This window comes from Gopherus flavomarginatus, chromosome 13, assembly GCF_025201925.1.
Source record: "Gopherus flavomarginatus isolate rGopFla2 chromosome 13, rGopFla2.mat.asm, whole genome shotgun sequence".
Classification (NCBI taxonomy): Eukaryota; Metazoa; Chordata; order Testudines; family Testudinidae; genus Gopherus; species Gopherus flavomarginatus.
Window position 1 is genome coordinate 28155834 of NC_066629.1, and position 19123 is coordinate 28174956.

At 50.1% G+C, this 19123-nt stretch overlaps 1 protein-coding gene across 2 annotated transcripts in view; it reads right to left on the reverse strand.

The window, feature by feature from the left end:
- The window catches only part of DSCAML1 (DS cell adhesion molecule like 1), a 327133-nt gene that overhangs the window by 303768 nt on the left and 4242 nt on the right, over window positions 1-19123 (reverse strand). For both annotated transcript variants that reach the window (XM_050921872.1, XM_050921873.1), the window contains exons 2-3: window positions 12835-13152; window positions 5429-5575 (exon numbers count right to left, since the gene is read on the reverse strand). In XM_050921872.1, coding sequence (XP_050777829.1) covers window positions 5429-5575; window positions 12835-13152 — 465 coding nt within the window. The remainder of the gene's footprint in view (window positions 1-5428; window positions 5576-12834; window positions 13153-19123) is intronic.

Genomic DNA, 19123 nt, shown 5'->3' on the forward strand with positions numbered 1-19123 from the left:
CCCCCACACCAAGCCTAGCCCTAAGCCCAACACTCCTCTTCAGCCCACCAGTAGCTCTCCGAGGCTTCCAGTTACATGGCTCTAGCCAGGCACCCAAAGCAAAGCACTGGCAGGTAGGCTGTTAAGAGGAAGCTGTCTGTGCTTGAGAGAGGAGGGAAATAAATAAACGTACCGTATATACTGTTCATTAGCCTGTTCATTTATAAGCCGACCCCTTTCCCCCAAGATGGTTAGGTAAAAATAGCAAAAACTGTATGACCCTTTCATAAGCTGACCCTATATTTCAGGGGTTGGCAAACTCTGGCTCCTGGACCGCTGGGGTAAGCTTCTAGCGGGCCTGGACGTTTTGTTTATCTGGAGCGTTCACAGGCACAGAGCCCCTCAGCTCCCCGTGTCTGCGGTTTGCTGTTCCCAGACAATGGGAGCTGAGGGAATCTGTGCCTGCAGACGCTCCAGATAAACAAAACAACAATGTATTAGATATTCAATTCAGTGATTCAACAGAGTTTAAAATCATCAAATTTTGGTGTAGACCCGTTTATAAGCCGACCTCCGCTCTTTGATGCGTCACTTTTTTACCAAAAATATTTGGCTTATGAACGAGTATATATGGTACTCTTTCCAACCCTCCCACTAGTTACATGCTCCCTGACATGTAATGTGTGTTGTGAACCCTGGAAAGCAGAGCTGGTCAGAAAGTCAGAATTTTTCCAGTTTTCAAACAATTTTCCAAAAGGAGGGGAAAAAATGGGAATTTTTACAGAAGCAGACACTTCCCATGAAAAAGTTTACTGCTCATAAATCCAATGTTTTGACCAGTCCTAGGGGAGTTTTAAGACTCTGCCTATCCTGCTGGTCCACTGAAACACACCAAGAACAGGTGCAAGCCTCTATCAGACACACACAGGGACATACCTGCCCTGCAAGGCCAAAAGAACGTTTTGGAGGACAGATGGAAGCCGCTACAGTAGGCGGTACAGGCTCATGGTAACACACACGCCAGGTTACACCGCTAGCCTCATGTTACTGCTTAGGTTTACTTTTTAAAGCAGTTGTCCTTCCATAGATCTTTTCTCCTTAAAAGGACGATTTTAGGAGGGCAAGGCAGTGATGTATTTGTAGGTTTGTTTGACCAGCAGTTCACAACACAGATTTTTAGGCAGAAAATGGCTTTGATGTTTCAGAACCAATTTTGGTTCGTTGGTTGGTTTGTTTTAATTAACCACACAGAATGCAAAAGGAACCCACCCTCAACTGTCTGTTCTCCCTGCCACCATTAAGGACCCCCCCCCCTTCCATGCACACACTTAGGATGGAAGCAAAGGGTCACAAGAAGTCAAAACAAAGACCCTGTTTTTGTAGAAGTGAATCCAGTCTTCGCTCTAAACACCAAAGAAAATTAAAAATTAGCTTTGGGCAAATGCAATATTTATAATCCAACAGCAAATATGTTTGCTTGTGTTGACTCTACATACAAATTGTCTCTATATTCTGTCCTTAGGGTAATTATTGCTTTAAAATCTTAAAATCGTTCCACTCTAATTACATCACCATATTTAAAAAGTCCAGCACAACTGCAAAACTTAAGTACCAGACCAGGTTAAAAACGTGCAAGTGCAGGATGTCAAGTCAACAAACTGAAGTGCCAAAGAAACTGACTGTGCTCTGTAAAGGATGGCCAAGTTCAAGCCTTCAGACTGAACAGCTCCATTTAACCAACAGCGCAGACAACGCCAGGGGAGGATAAGCCTTCCCTCCACCGGCCTCCGCCCAGACCTGGAGCTATGCACAGACAAGACTCTTCTGGATGCATTCTAGCTTTGGACTCTTTGTTAAGAGGGCCAGCTGAGTGACAGAGACATTCGCATCATTCCAGTTCCTAGCAGGACCTCTTCCTCTCATCTCCTAATAGGGCCTGAGGAGCCACCAGACAACAACTATCCCTCACTGCACTGGATCTGCGCTGGTAATCAAAAGGGGGAAGGGCCGCCCGGGGGGGCGGGGGGGCCAAGTGGGGCAATTTGCCCCAGGCCCCACAGGGGCCCCAACGAGAATATAGTATACTATAATATTGCAACTTTTCTTTATGGAAGGGGCCCCCGAAAGTGCTCTGCCCCAGGCCCCCTGAATCCTCTGGGCAGCCCTGAAAGGGGGACGTTTAACTGAAACTAGTTGATTTGACGTTCCTTCACTGTAGTGTGGCTCCAAAGGTATAAATGGAGCATGAGAGATCCAGGGCCCCCACACTGAACGGCACTCCTTGGGCTGGATCTGCTGGTTGGAGGCAATGGAGTCCCAACTGGGAAGCCAGCTGCCCTCCTGGGAGATGGGACGTGGGGAAAAGGTGACGCAGAGAGGTTTAAAGTGCATCTCCAAGGCCAGTTTGGCTGAGTAACCACAGGCCACTCACGAGGTGAGCACTAACTGAAACATTCCTTCTGAGGGCCATTAAGCTCAGCAGCTCCCAGGTGTAGCCAGCACCTGCTCTGACGAGGGACGACTGCAGGTTTGCACACGAGGCTGAACTCGTGACGTCATTAGCATGGATGGTGTGAAGCACTTTACTAACACCTAGAGACAGACGGCCAAGCAGCAAAATGCCCGGCCCCTTCGTAACGCCACAGCTAGAGCGATACCAAGCCCCCGAGGGTATTTACTGACCTGTGAGCAAATATCAAACACCGCGCACTCGCCGTGGGCAAAATCCTTTCATTCTTTCCGGATCCCCCAGGGGAAGCAGTATTGATGGCTTTACTACTAGCTTACACGTGCTGTGCGGGAGGGCCAGCACTGCCATCAATACCTTCTCTGAGCAGAGTCAGAAGAAGGTCACCCTGGTACGGAGGAACGTCCACACTGACCTCTCCACCCACTCGCTCTGGGACCCTCGTCGAGATCACCAACCCTGGCAATGAGATTCAAGGTCACCGTATCACAGTAACCGGTGTTACACCCACACCCAGGCCCCGGTGACATTCAGAATTTCCTCTTATGCTGCTGCAGCAAAAGCGCCAGCAGGCACACTTGAGGGCCAGTGACTACTGGCCTTTGAACCAACATGTCTCAGACCTTCTGCGAACAAGGTTAGATGTGACACCCATAAGAGCACAAGAACAGCTGTATTGGGCCAGACCAAAGGTCCATCCAGCCCAGTGTCCTGTCTTCTGACAGTGGCCAATGCCAAGTGCCCCAAGGGAATGAACAGAACAGGGAATCACCAAGTGATCCATCCCCTGTCGCCCATTCCCAGCTTCTGGCAAACAGAGGCTGGGGGCACCACTGGAACACTAAGAGCCCCCCAGAGCCCAGCCCATACCCGCCACCTGTGCTGGGTGGCACCACACCATTCGCTGGGGGCGTGGAACCTCAGGGAGCAGCGGTGACACATTCTACTAAACAACCAGTAAATCTCAGGGTAGCTGGCAGTTCGAAATACGCCCAGTGGTGAACACACAGCTCATCGCAGCACTTTGCACATCGCCCAGTGAACTCTGCCATCCAGCATCTCACTGCGAACACTGCGCTGTCAACCCAAGAGTCAGCTACAAACCACAGCAGAGCGTTAGACAACGAAGCAAAGCCACAATTGTTTTTGTGAGCAAATCGCGCACAGATCAATGAGCACTTCATACAGTCTTGTGTTCTTCTGCTCAAACAACAATGCTCTCACTAAAAAGGTCACTGGGGGGGAGGGGGTGCTAGCCTCCTCTTCCAGGTAACTTCCCATACCACCCACTCCCCCCCATTACTATTCCCATGGGGTTCTCAAGGGATGTGGGCATGATTTGGATCAGAGCTGGGCAAACACCAGATTTTTCAGTGCAGTGCAGCACAGAACATTTGATTCCAACGTCGTACATTGTTAATGTTTGGGGGGTGGGGGCAGAGTTAAATATACTTAAAGGACATTGTGAAATTATGTCACTATGAACCAAAACACCGAGACATATTGTTTTGAAAACGTCAAAACAAAATATTTCTATTTCTTCAGAATTGTTTGTTTCCAACCAAAACAATCTGGTGAACTAGACGTGAATTTGTGAAATGTTTTGATGTTGCCAAATCTGCACTTTTTTGAAAAAAAAAAAAAAAAAAAGTAGTAGTAGTAGCAGTTGTGGTAGTGCATGAAACGCTTGGCCCGGCTGAAGTATGATGAGTTTGCAGAGCGAGCGCACCCTTTTCCAGAGGGTCACACGAGGGCTGGCACAACCCACCCACACAACCACAAGACTCCTCTGCTAATGAGAATCAGGCCCAAGCACTGAAGAGTGGAAGACACTAACCATTACACCTGCCCCTTTTGACTCCCCACCAAGATGGACCCTAAACCCAGTGCCCTCAGCGCCAGGGAAATTTGGATCCTAACCTCCCAGCAGGCCCTTATCACTGCCATGGGCCACACCAAAACTCTGGCTCCAAACACCCCAGAACCTGGGCCTGGACTCATTCCACACTTGCCTTCAGCAGTGCCTGGCATTTCTCCACAGAGGCTTTAACTCTGCTCTTCAATGGGCCAATCCCGCACAGAGCAGAGCGCCTCCTACTTGGCTTTCGGGGAGTCAGGGGTGCTCAGCACCTCACAGAATTGGCCCCAGCTGCTGGATTCCTCAGCACCAGGCGCCACAGGAGCAGGGCCTCTGTGATCAAAAACTAGCCGAGCAAACTTTTCGCCAAGCTGCAGCAACCACTGGCCCGGACCCCAAAAGCAGAGCATCGGTGCCAGCCACCCTGACAGGCTACATGGGCTGCCAGCACACGTTCTCTGCACCATCCTCTCCCCAGCGACAGACCGGAGTTAATTACTCCTCTATGCAGTCTCCTCGCCCACAAGGACAGCAACTGCCCCATTAACTGGAATGCTCCCTGGGCACATTAACAGACTGCGAGGGCCACAAGGGGAAGGCAGGGAGCGTGGGCCATGGACATCTGTGCTGGCAGGAGTTAAAGAGTGTTTGATTGGAAGGGTCGAAAAGAGTCATGAGAGAGGCTTTATTTACTCCTGTCACGCTCCGCTCTCGGCAGGAATACATGGAGATGGAAGGCACAGAATGCCTCTGCCTGACTCTCCACTGTCACATATCCTCCAGGTTGGCAAGGTCACCAGTGGGTGGGAGAACGCAGAAGACACGCACATATTGTCACACTTCAGTTTTATGCACCTAGGAGCCTCAAAGCACACACTGCAATCCTGGCAAATACAACAGGTGCCACCGAATACACCGCGCAGTCAAGCCTCGCTCATTTCCAATGTAAATCCAGCCCACAGGCTAAGCTTTCGTACTAATATGATTCACCAGCAAACCCCCTTGCTTTTGGGGCCCAGAGACAGAGAAAAACCAAAAAGAGCTCCGTGTACAATTCATGCACATGGCAATGCAGTTAGTATTTGCTGGGAGAATGGAGGGTCCCCCTCCTGCTCCTCTCTTACCTGGGATGATTGAAACAGTATCTTTCTCCCAGGACACAACACTAACATATTCCTGCACTGAAGAAGGGATGAGGCACTTGAAGACAGCCACGTTTCCACGCATTGACCTTTGATCCTCCACCCGGACGGTGTAAGGTTCCCTGAAAACTGCAGAGAGAAAAGCAGATGATCACCCGACAGTCAACGCACCAATGCCAAGTTGCACTGGGCACAAACATTAATTTAAACAGTTCCCGTTTTTTATCCCACATTTTGAACAGCTCCAGCATTTGCCACAAGGGATGAGCTGGAGGGAGAGCGAATTCACGTATGCACGTGTGTCTGGGGGTCTCAACATCCCATGTCCTCATGGGGCCCAAGCAGGAGAGAGATTCCAAAAAGTCTCGTTTTCTGGGAATGGCTCTGAAGTGGGGCATTTAAATGATTGCATCGGCCAGTAAGGAGGTGCCACACCAACCCACACCTCTCGGTACAACCCACAGTGGGACATAGCGACAGGCTATAGCATAGCAACAGAGGGTCACTTCCTCCCGTGCCACCATGACACTGAAAGCACCGTGGCCCTTGCAATCCCCTCACTGCAACAAATCACATCCCAGGTGCCCTTCCTCCCAGGTACTCGCAGCCCCCAGCCACTTCCCTCCACCACCCGGCCGCTGTCAAGTCATGGGAAGAGCCCCCCTGGGGTGGGAAGCAGCCTCGCTGCAGGGCAGAGCAGCACTTCCCAGCACCCCTCCCCACCATGTGTGGTTCTGTGCCAGCCCAGCAGGGCACAGAGAAGCATTTGGGGAGGAGGAAATAGCTCTTCCCTGGCACCAGAGCATAGCAGGGACTGGCAGAATCCCACAGCAATAGTGCATGTTTCACACTTTAGTGAGTGTAGGCCTGGAGCTGACAATTCATGCTCTCTCTAGGCAAATTCCTCTGATGGGACCCTCCTTCCTGCCCAGCAGAGGTTCCTGTTTGCAGGGGCCGTGGGTGCCCAGAGCTCTCCGGATGCAGGCGGCACCTCAGCGGGGCAGGTCTTCCACAAGGCAGGGAAGAATAACGTCTCCTCTTGCTGAAATGCAGCTGAATCTGGGCAGGAGCTGAGCGTGCATCAGCATTGCTCGGCACTAGGGTACAGGAGGGAGGTAGAAAACGGTACCCTATTGAAACCGAAGAGAGGAGGAATGCAATTCCCCAAAGTGGGGTCTGCCCAGGGCACTAGGGCAGACAGCCTTTCCCCTGGCAGCGCGACCCGGCAACGCCCACAGCCTGTCCTGGCAGCTCTGCAGCGTTCTCTCTCTGGGGAAATAACAAGGGATTATCCAGGCTAGTAGCAGCCCTAATGAACTCTGTGAAGTGCTTGGTCAGCTGAACGTCCCAAGGTCTCTCTGATAAGGAGACTTCCAGTGCCACCAATAGGGAGTGCAAGCAGACACACCAAGAACTGGTAACGTTTAAACATTAGCCTAGCACGTGGGAGTGTGATCTTGTCATGACAACATACCTGCCCCAAAAGACATCGGTTTCTCATTATTCACCCCCTTGGAGAGCAGGGGAGAGAGAGAGACACATCACCGGGTCATCCGTGGCTCCCCCCCGGGCCAGAACAGCAACAACCCAACGCAGGTTTTAACAGAAAACTCTCAACAGTCACGGGGGGAGGGGGCGGAGAAGGGGTTTGTTCCAGCACTGAACGCACCTGGTGGCAGGTGTGGACTCTGCCTCCTCTGAACAGGCCCAAGGTGTATTTAGTTAGTAAGACAGAAGGTGATGCTGCTACCGCCTGCAATTCCTCCCCTCAAGTGCCCAGCTTGCAGACTTCACAATTTTATTGCAAGAGCTCAAGACAGAAGACTGCTCACAGGCTGGAGGCAAACGGCAGCCCATCCCTCAGGAAGCCCTGGTTAAACTTCCCAGCAGGCTCCACACACCATCAGCCTGCTGCAGGAGGTGCTGAACTGCAAGGGAATCATAGGTGACAAGCTGGCCCAACCTGAGCAGCTGCTGAGAAGGTCGCAGGTCAGCAGCGAATGCACCTTCAGAGCACAGCTCCAGGGCACCAGCTGGCTTGACAAGCCACCCTCACATGAACATTGGGGAGGTGGAGAGGGGGCTACTGTTCAGACAAACCTCCTTCTCACTCAGTATTGAAACATATGTGCATGGTGCTTTGCAGGTCCATAGGAGGGCATGCTCTCTGCCCCCAGGAGATCCCCTGCCAAGCAGACTACAGACAAACATAGCAGATGACCAGGGTCTGGGAGAAGGCACAGAGTTGGTGGAGGCAGGCCCAAGAGGACACACTCATTGCTCTGCAGCAGAGAGCCGCTCAAGGACCAAAGTGGATTGGATAGCAGGAGCCTTGTCAGTTACACAGGAGCTGCTCACTCCTTCCTAGATGGTTAAAGGAGAGAAGTGTACCTTCTGGTCACCTAGTTGGTCCTCCTGCTTTAGCAGAGACATAGAATCTTACACTGGAATCTCTGTATCAAGCCCTTCACTTCTGCCTGAGCTAGGCTGGACCTTTTAAAACCCAGGCATTCCTGATTTAAAGACTCTAAGTGATTTAAAGACTAACTAGCCCATTCCTGGGTAAGTTGTTCCAAAGATTAAAAATTGCACATTGTTTCTAGTCTGAATTTGTCCAGTCTCAGCTTGCAGCCATTAGATCGTGCTGTCTCTGTCTGCTAGATTAAAGAGGTGTTTTCCATCAGAAATCTCTGCCCCATGTACTTGTAAAACTGCGATCAACTCACCTGATCCCTTTTCTTGGGCAAACTAAGAACAGATTGAGCATCGCAAGTTCCTCACTAGAAGGCAGGTTATACAGACCTTTAATCATTCCTGGTGCCTCTTCTCCAAAATCTTCAGGTTTTCAACATTACATTTCAGTTTACTGTATGTTTGCTGCTTTATGTGGTTCAGGGGATTGCCATTACAAGGCTACAGAAGAAGAGTGTGTTTGGAGAGAGGATTTCAGTAATAAGAGGATAATTGATTAGCATACGGGAAGCAGGTGGGAACAGAAGCACGCTCATGAGAAACAGAAGTTGGGATTTTTGCTAAGTGTTTCCAACTATCCTAAAGCAAAACTCATTCTAACCATCACAGACTGAGCTGTCCCAGTGACATCCCGAGGAATCCTGTGAGAAGGTACTATGAGTACCTACTGAATGAGAAGGGGTGGCACTGGCCTGGGCTACCAGCCAGGCCTCGCAGCTGAAAGCCAGTCCAGACTTGCAATGCCCACCTACATATAAGAGATGAAAGCCACAGCACTGTACAGCAGCAGCCTGCAGTCACTCCATGGGGTGCAGTAAGTCTAGTATTTAGAACAGGGAGCTGGAGTCAGGACTTCTGGGCTCCAGCCTTGCCACTGACTCACTGCATCACCCTGGGCATGTCACCTCACCTCAGTGTCTAGAGGGAGGTAACAGGAACCTTGGTCTGCAGGGCCAGACAGCTGTGACAGGAGATGGATTTTCACCTCTAGAAACTTCCTAGGGAACAACAACAAAATTCAGTCAGCCACTCAGCATTTGCTTCCCATGAACACCCTGGCACAGCTGGCCCCTGGTGGGAGTGTCTGCAGAAACAGCGCATTTTAAGTCATTACTAGAGAGTTGGAAGGGTTTTTTGGTTGGGGGGTGAAACAGGAAAAGATTGTTGGACTCCAGCTGCGAGTATTCACTTGGGAAACTTGACTGCAGGTGTGTTGCTCATCCATCTAGAGAGCAGAAGCAGGACCATGTGGCCACCATGCCTGATGCAAACTAAGCAAACAGCTGGAATGTTGGATACCCTCAAAGGGCTGGGAGAGGGGGTCCTGCAGCAGGGAAGCAGCTGCCAGCAGAGTTGTGCCAGCTGCTCTTGTTCTCAGGCACCCACCCATCTTGGCTGTTGGGAAAGCATTAGTTACAACAGCACCGTCCGCATACATCCCCTCTGCCTGCCTCATGCCAACTAACAGAGCCCAGCACCTGGTTCTGCAGCCCCACATGGCCCACACTGGTTCCATCCCTGCTGGGAGCAATTTCACAGCGTGGCCTAGTGGACAGAGCATTGACTGTGATTCAGGAGACCTGGATGCCACTGGCAGACTGGGTGACCTTGGGCAAGCCACTCCACTTCCATGCCTCAGTTTCCCCATCTGTAGAATAGGGATAATGACTCCTTTGTAGGATGGCTGAGAAGCTGTATAGAAGTGCCAGGTATCGGCTGTATGCGGTATAGCTGTAGCTGTGTCAGTCCCAGGATATTAGAGAGGTGGGTGAGGTGATAGAAGTTGGTCCAACAACAGATATTACCTCACCCACCTAGTGTCGCTAGGTATTATTACTACTCATTAGACAGCAACAGTTAAACTTCCACGCAGATGGGAAGCTCAGCCTCCACCAGAGCTGGGCTGACACGAGCTGCAACATGTCACACGTCTGACAAACAACATTTATTTACATTCCCCTCCCTTAAACATACACCCCAGCATCCTGCTCACTCCCGTCTGCTTTGGTTTAGAGCTTAACTGCTAATGCTGGTAAATAATTCACTCTCTGGGCAGGAGGGGGTTTCATGCCAGTTTACTCTGCAGTATAATGAATTAAAATAAAAACACCCTTTAGTCTGTTCGCTGTGTTCTCTGTGTTAGCCCTGTTTTTAATAGGTTACATAATGAAGTCATTCCTGGGCTATTAGCCCTCCTCAGCCTAGTCAATAATTTACTATAATCACTTTGGAAAGCAGCACTTGGCTATATTCCTCCTCCTTTTGTTTTCTTAGAAGTCTTGGGGTGATTGGCCTGGAGCCTGCAATGCAGATATAGGAGTTTAGGAAGGGGGAGGTGTTAATGAGGTGGGGGATTCCCCCCTTGGTGGAACCTGCTGAAGGACTGGACAATTATACAAAAGACTATCCAGGAGTTACTGTAATTGATGCTAACAGAAGTTTGGGAATGAAGATAAACCCTCATGCTGCAAAGCTGGAGTTCATCTCTGACTATGGGGGTCAGGATGAGACCTTCACGGGGCAGGTTATCCCACATCTGCTAGCTACTGCATGGTTTCTTGCACCTTCCCCTGAAATATCTGGCTCTGGCCACTAGTCCATCTAATCCAGCATCTGGTCTCCACAATAGGCCTGGTGCAGTCTGGCAATTCTAGATCTTAGTGGCATGAAGGACCTATGGTTGAAGAGAAGATGCCCCTGGCTTTCTCCATTGCTCCCCAGCTCTGGTCTCCAAGCCTGCTGTCCGGCTACTTCAGTCGCTGACACACATGTCTGGGTAGCAATCACAGAACCACAGGGGGCTAGCAGGCATCACAAGCGTCAGATAGTCTAACCCCACCATGATGCAAGATTTCTGTACCCACATCCCACCTCCAGAAGGGCTCAAAGATTGCAGCGAATAAAGCATCCCCCCTTGTTCTGCTGCAGGTGGGTCACAGCCCCTGGAAGATAATGAAGAAGTCACTTTTGCATCTACTCTTCCACATCTACCTAGCTGCAATGTCACCATTAGAACCACGACCCACTGTTGTAGCTGGCTGGGTTGTACCAGCACAACAGCCCTCTGGGAAAGCCCCATGACCCTTCCCCTCCTTCCTCGCTCTGGGCATCTTCGCAGGTGGATGGAACTGAGGCTTTTGTCCCAGCGGGATATGGCAGGGCCTGGCTCTCCTAATATTTGAAGGGGCTTGGCCTTCACCAGACAGGGATCAGTCCTGGAGACCCATGGTCTCTTGTTACCATCAGTTCCCCCTAGAGTCATCCCCAGTTTGCAGCACTGGGATGGCCCTCAGCTCTCTTCCCTGCTAATCACTTGGCAGATCTCTCCCTACCAACAAGTGTTCTAAATTATTGTTTGTTCTTGGCTTCGGTAGGGTGCAGTTTTTGAAACATTATTGACACTCCGCCTTCTGTTTGTCCAACACCTTACCCTCATTTCTACTGCCTATACTGACATGAATCGATCCTCTTGCAATAGACCATTACAGTCCCAGTTCCACAGCCTTGCCAACATGCAAAACCAGATGGCAGCTGCGTTTTAGCCTACACACTCTCAGGCTCCACAGGGCACAATTCCTGCAGGAGTGACAACAACATCCCCATAAATACTGTATTCATCATGTCAGGAAGGCTCCATCAGTAAAACACCTCTCCAGGCCCAGAGGTCACAGGTTCAAGTTTCACCCCAGGTTGTCTGCTCTGTTCTCTGGCACAATACTTGGAGAAAAGCTAAGCTCTTAATAGGAGACTAAATCCTTGTGCTTTCCATGGGCCACGTCCAAGCTACAGAGCCCACATGACAGATTCTTGCACAGTCTTTTTTTCTTGAGAGACAGGCAAGTATCATCATCCTCATATCACAGATGGGAAGCAAGGCAGGAAACATTAAGTGACTTGCCCAGGGTCATGCAGAGAATTAGCAGAAGAGACAGGACTAGAACCTTGATCTCCTGTACCCAGCCACAGGACTCTGTGGTCTCTGTCCCATTTCTTGGAAACGGTGCAAGATGATACCCAAGCACCCTGGCGAATACACTTCCCAAGTAAACAGACTAATGTCCACGACTGAGTAGGAGCCAAACCTGAGCCCAGACGCCGCTGCCGTGGCCTGCACTATTGGCACCTTTGCGGTGAACGGCCGCAAGGCAGACACAATACAAAAGGTACTGGGTAAAAATGGAGTTATTGTCTGTTCTGGTTGCTGGCACACAAGGCAGAGCCCAGTTTGGGCCCTTACTATGACCTGCTCTCTCTGCAGACGCTGGTGCTCACGTGGCAAAACGTGCTAGATACTGCTCTAAACCCACTGACGAGAACCCATGAACTGAAGGTACAGGCAGAAGGCCCCCGGAGCTCACTGCTGGCCACTGCACTGCCTCCAGGCCTGATCCTGTGAACGGTTATTCCCATTCACAGGCTGACTTGTACGCACTGGCCCGCTGGAGGCTGAGACACTCCACCCCAAGCCTTGGCACGAGCAGGCCCTACATTTACAGCTCACTCTCAGGTACGACTTCCTCAGGTTTCCTTCCAAGCTCAGAACAGCTGCGCTTGGCTGCCCAGAGGCGCTCCAAGTGCCACAAGGCTCAGTGAACACACATCTGTACAGCACACTTGGCAGGGGACAGGCATTCATTTACTCGGAGGTGAAGTAACTTGCCCATGGCCACGCAGAGAGAGCAATGGAACCAGGAATAAGACACAAGCGCCCTGAGTTCCAGCCCTAATCACCAGTGAGCCCCGATGATGGTTAATTGATGAAGTAAGCTCACCATATCAGCCACTTTAGGCAATTCCATGGCACTGGAGAGAATCAGTCAGAACACACAAATGGGCTAATCATCATCACAGAACGCCAGAGAACCCACCAGCACCCAACCACCACCTCCAAGACCCAGCCCCGCCCACGGCCCTACCTGCTTTAACGCGGATATTGGGGCTCCTGATTTTGCCTGCCGAGTTCTCCGCGGTACAGAAGTAGTCATTGTCGTGGATAAAGCTATTGAAGGCTGATGGCGAGAAGGGGTAGAGCTGCAAAGTCCCGTTGGCATGGACATGCCGGATGTGCGGTACATCATAGATGTCGTCCCCTGTGGCGAGGTACCAGCGAAGGGCGGCGCTGGGTGACCCTGCTGCAGGGCAGGGGATCACCACCCCGACTGTGCTGGAGAAGGTCACCTGCTGGATAGAGTCGTTCACAAAGTAGAGACTGGTTCCAACATCTTCAGTGTGTGCTGTGGAGAGACCAGAGCCAACAGCAGGGAGTTACTGCAAACATCCAACTTCCCTTGCCTGCAGAGCAAAGGCTTCCCGTTGACACGTCCCAGGAGCAAGGCCAGCTCCAGCGTTTTTGCCGCCCCAAGTGGCAAAAAAAGCCGCGATTGGCAGCACTTCAGTGGCAGCTTTACCACCGCCGCTTTCTTCTTCAGCAGCAATTTGGCAGCAGGTCCTTCCCTCCGAGATGGACTGAGGGACCCGCTGCACAATTGCCGCCAAAGACCTGGACATGCCGCCCCTCTCCATTGGCCACCCCAAGCACCTGCTTGCTGTACTGGTGCCTGGAGCTGGCCCTGCCTGGGAGCCTTCCTCAGGCAGTGGCAAACAGCCCCAAACGGAGTGGGTAGATTGGTGCATGAACACAGTGGCCAGGTACTTCTCGCCTCTCCTCAGCAGCTGGTCCAGGGCTGAGGGGATGCCTTGGAAATCCCAGCCCTTTCACAGGACAGCAGTTTCCCAAAATCGCTAGGACGCCAACGACTAATGCAAGCTACATTTCCCAGGATGCCCTTGTGTGAGCCTCCTCACAGGTAAGTCACCTGTCCGCCCCCTCCCCCTTCCCCTCCTCCTGGGCCAGCTGAGTTAGGGAGGGAAGAGGTGGCCATGGACCATTGGACTCCTCCTGAGAGGTCTCCTCAGACAATGGGCCCCAGAAACAGCCAGGCAGAACTCTAAAGCATGGAGATGGTTTTGTGACAGGAAGCCGTGTGAGAGCAATGGGGCTTTGCCAGTCTCCAAGACAGCAGCTCTTCACAGCCAGGTCTCACAAACTGCAGCCAAGGCCTGGAAGAGGAGGAAAGTCTCCCTCAACCTTCCTCCTCCTCCAGTGCAGGCAGAAAGGCCTTTCCCTCCCAGCTCCTCCTTCCTGCTGCTCCACTCTGACTCCTTCCCACTGACGCCTCGAACCTGGAAGGGGAGGGGACAAGTTTGCCATCAAGGTGCCAAGTTGCTTAGAACCGATTTTTTAAGGGCACTACTTTTACGTAGGCAAACGGAGGCTAATATAGAAAGCAGTGATTGGTGTCAGGGTATGAATAGCTCTGGCGGAGAGCACAATCCCTGTGCTTGTGCTATAGCAGGGCCAATAAGCGACCCTTCATCACCTCAATTTCTTCAACTTTGGGGAGGATGGAGAAGAGGGGGAGAAGGGAAAAGAGTCTCATCTGTATTAATATTCTTAGCTTAGCTTTTAGCTGCCCCTCCAGGGAGAACGCTTCATGACTGCTCATTTGAGAAAAGGCCATTAAAGCGTTATTGGCCAGAGCAACACACATCTCAACACAAAGCCGTGATGAGAGCATCAGCACCAGCCTCCACTGAAAAAGTAGTATTTGTGTTTTCATCAGGATGGGTGTTTGGAACCACACTCCTTGCCATGGGTAAGCGTCACATTGCCAGCTGGCTCAGGCTTTGCTGAGCTGACAGGGGGAAGACAAATGCTGGAGAGTTGTTTTACTTTACATAACAGAATCTTTAACGTGCAGGTCTCCCTCGCAGTGACGACAACGACAACAACAACAACGCAACTACACTTCTAGAGAACTTATCAGAGCAACTCCACAGAAGATTAGACATCCTGGCACTTGAGTTAGGTATTCTTGTTTTATAGAGATGGGGAAACTGAGGCACAGTGAAGCAAAGTGCCCATGGGGTCTTAGTGAATCAGAGAAAACCCAGGAAGGGAAGAACCAAGGAGTCCTGGCTCTAGTCTCTTGCTGTAACCACCAGAACATGCTCTTCCATTGAGCTGGGAATACAATCCTCTACTCTACCCACTAAACAATTCCCCCTCTTATTTAATCCTTCCGGAGAGGGATATATAATCTCAGTCTCTCTCAGCACCCATTGAACAGCCTGTTTCTTGTTCCTCTCCATGTTTTGAGCAGCAACATCAGCTATGATGACAACATTTCCTTCCTCCAACTACCCAGAGTTCTGCTGGCCCGAGTCAAGGATGCTGCAGTCAGTTCTGTGGCTACAAACTGGTAGGGATCAAGGATGAACCGATTAGGAACGTTACTGCTGATTAAACAACAGATTTACAGGTAAAGAAAAGAACTTCATGCCCCCCCTCCCCCCGTGAGCCCATGCGCAGACCGAAAGGGACAAAGACATTTATTTATTTTTTCTCATTGGGCTGACAAGTGCTAGGAGACTCGTGACAAACAAAGGGTAAGACAATCTACAGCTGATCCTCTGATGGCCTTTGAAAAGCTACTTGGGCTCTCAGTAGCACAGTGCCACTAAACACTCACGTCGTGACATCTAATCTCTTTGCGGCAGGGGCCATCTTTTTGTTCTGTTGCAGTGCAGAGTCTAGAACAGGGGCTCCGAGGAGCAATCAAAATATAAATAATGTCTTAAGGCTGGTTTGTTGTGATGAATCAGCATTTCCACTCTTCTTGACACTCATCTTGCCCATACACGGATATTGGGGCTCCTGATTCCATCTGACAATCAGATGAAGGAAAACAAGTGAAGAGAAAGCATCTGTGTGCTACCATTGTGGTAACATTCTGCATGTGCCCTGAAACACAAGATGGCATGGAGACTGCTCTCGCTTTAAAGGTAGAGCACACAGAAAAGAGACATTCTTTCTGCTGTGTGGCTACATGTGTCATGCAAGGACCTAGAACCATGAATACTCTTTAGCTCTCTGCAACTCTGGTCCATGCTACAGTCCCTCTCCCATTTCATCCATCCCCGCACCCCACAGCCCCTCCTGGAATCCTAGAGGGTCCTTTTAGCTGTGTGAGAGAAGAGGGGGGATTCTAGGAACTTCTTCACATCCTATCCCTTTTCTCAGCACCCCTCATCGCACTACTGTAGCAGGGCTCCCCGCTAGTCCTCATGACTGTTTCATTTGCTCTGCCCAAGAGCAGGCAGAATCGACAGTGCTGACCCCCCAGGCGAGTATCCCTACTCGAATGGAAACCACAATTTGCAGGACATGTTGCAGCTGTACGATGCAATGATCAGATATCATCCTGCTAGAGAATAATTTTCTCTGCAGACATCACCCTTGCATGCTAGATACACAGAGGGGGTGGGGGGGAAGAATGGAACAATACCTCATAAATAAAGAGAGAAATTCAGATTACCAGCAAAGCTTTTTCAGGTCAAAGGGGAAAATGGATTTTTAATAGAAAATGGAAGTTATGGGATTGGTAGTAGTTATGTGACAGACGCATAGAGTTAAATCCATATAATCTCCTTTACCATTTAACATTGAGCACCATCCTAATCCCATGTTTCATAAAACTGTCTCCAAATCACAGAGAGATTAAAAATTTAGAAATAGCACTGCAATATTTTTAAACCAGAAATCGCTGCTGGCATCTGGTCACATGTGTTGACCCTAACCTAAATATCGAGGGCATTAATTTATACAGACCTCAAACCCTGGGGTGGGCGCGGTGAAAATGGAACAGTTTCCTATTGGGAGACAATATGTCACTGCCAGGGGCATTGTATTGAGTGCTGGAGACCTGAACTCAGCTGGATGAGAGATACACAGGTGGACTAAAATGTGGATGGACCGTGCCTAGCTAGCACTGAGGAGCGTCTATTTTGAGTTATCACCGTATAATCTTCTTAAATCACAGTAAATTACAACCTAGGATATTGAAATATTAATATCTCCATCTCAGCTGGGAAAAATGAGTCATTTTGTTATCATCCCTTAGCAATATTTACTAGTCTTGTTCGCTGGACTCTTGGAACTGCACTCTCTTTAGAAGCAGAGCCACTCTCGGCACCACAGAAAGATGTGTTAGAGTAAACGAGTGCTTTCCATCTAATGAGAAGCCAAGGCAGAGTGACCATAAATTCACCCCAACCCTATCACTGAGCCACCTGAAGTTCAGGCTTGAGTCCTGCCCAAGAAACTGCACCGCACCATAGTAACTCTAGCTCAGGAACCAATCCATGCAACAAACCTCAATGCCAACTCTGCCCACATATCTACACCAGCGACACCATCACAGGACCTAACCAGATCAGCCACATCATCACCAGTTCATTCACCTGCACGTCCACCAATGTAATATACGCCATCATATGCCAGCAATGCCCCTCTGCTATGTACATCGGCCAAACTGGACAGTCACTACGGAAAAGGATAAACAGACACAAATCAGATACTAGGAATGGCAATATACAAAAACCTGTAGGAGAGCACTTCAACCTCCCTGGCCACACTATAGCAGACCTTAAGGTGGCCATCCTGCAGCAAAAATACTTCAGGACCAGACTTCAAAGAGAAACTGCTGAGCTTCAGTTCATCTGCAAATTTGACACCATCAGCTCAGGATTAAACAAAGACTGTGAATGGCTTGCCAATTACAAAACCAAGTTACCTCAACTGCTAGAACAGGGCCTCATCCTCCCTGATTGAACTAACCTCATTATCTCTAGTTTGCCTGCATATATATACCTGCCCCTGGAAATTTCCACTACATGCATCTGACGAAGTGGGTATTCCCCCACGAAAGCTCATGCTCCAAAACGTCTGTTAGTCTATAAGGTGCCACAGGATTCTTTGCTGCTTTTACAGATCCAGACTAACACGACTAACCCTCTGATACTGCACAAACTGAAGTTTTCAACATGTGCATTCATCAAAAAAGGGGCAGTTTTAAATGCTTAATGCAGTGTGCATGTGGCTCTCAGGCCCAAGGCGTTGGCTTTTCCCACTACATGTGACCCAAGAGCTCAGAGAGGTGGTGGTCACTAACACCCCATTTCCACAGCACCTTTCCTCCCAGGGCACTTCACTCAAGCTACACACTTCTGCATACTCTGCAATGAGATGCACGCAGGAGCCTTAAATAGGAGTTTAGGACAGAAAGTGAAAGAATATGGAGTCCAGGCCACAATGGAAGAGGAATGTAGTGGGTAAAGTGCAATGACTCCAAATGCACCTGGAGTAGCAAGATAGTATGGAAACATTAACTAAAAGTTGTCAGGACCCTCCAGCATCACAACGCCCCCCATCATGCTGAGACCTTGTGCACCAGTTAGGAGGAATGAGCACCACCCACTGAACTCCAAATCCTAGTTCCAGTGGCACGTAGAGGTGAGATTTGATGCTGGGCTCACAGCCCAAATCAGCACTGAGGCAGAGCAGACACAACTCCCATCTTCCAGATAGCTGAGAAGTCACAGTCCCTGCAGCCTTTGCTGCAGGTGCCATTTGCACACCCCCAAACCAGACACAGCACATACCCTAAATTCTGATAGAACGAGCACACCCTAAATCCCTGCACAGAAAACACAACAACTCTCCAAGGACATGCACATTACCTGGTACCCTACCTCTGCAAGGCAAACCTAACCAAAGAGGAGCTTGAAATGCAATCCTACACTTCCTTCCTCTACACTGGGGTATTGCAAGGGGGACACGCAGAACTAGACAAAGGGAATATGCTGAGCCAGAGTGCGGGTGAATGCACCAGCCTTTCATCTCTAGAGACCTGATTTCAAGTTCTGCTTACATCACGTATGCAGCAACTCCGGCAAGTTTCACCTGAGTCTCCACTGGATATTTGGTGACATCACTGAGCCAACACACATTTCAGGACCATGTCAAGTGTCCAATCAAGGGAGGCTCAGGACTGGACTAAGGTCTGGACTGTGGTACATCAGAGAAGCGTGCACATCAGCTGCTAGGCTCTGTCCCGAGCCAGGAGGCCATGACTTTCATTAGCCCTAAGCCTTCATGCTTCTACAAGCAGAGAGGGCAATTTCCCTCACACGCCCCAGAAGATGTAAGAAATAAACCAAAAAGTGAATCAATAGACTGAACAGGCAGAGGGGAATCCTGAAATCCACTCCGTTGTGTCCTTTTCCCCAGTGCACTAGAATGAAGGTTGGCTCTCTTTGGTTCCCACAGCCTTTCAAAATGTAATTCCTGGTCTGGTCAGCAGA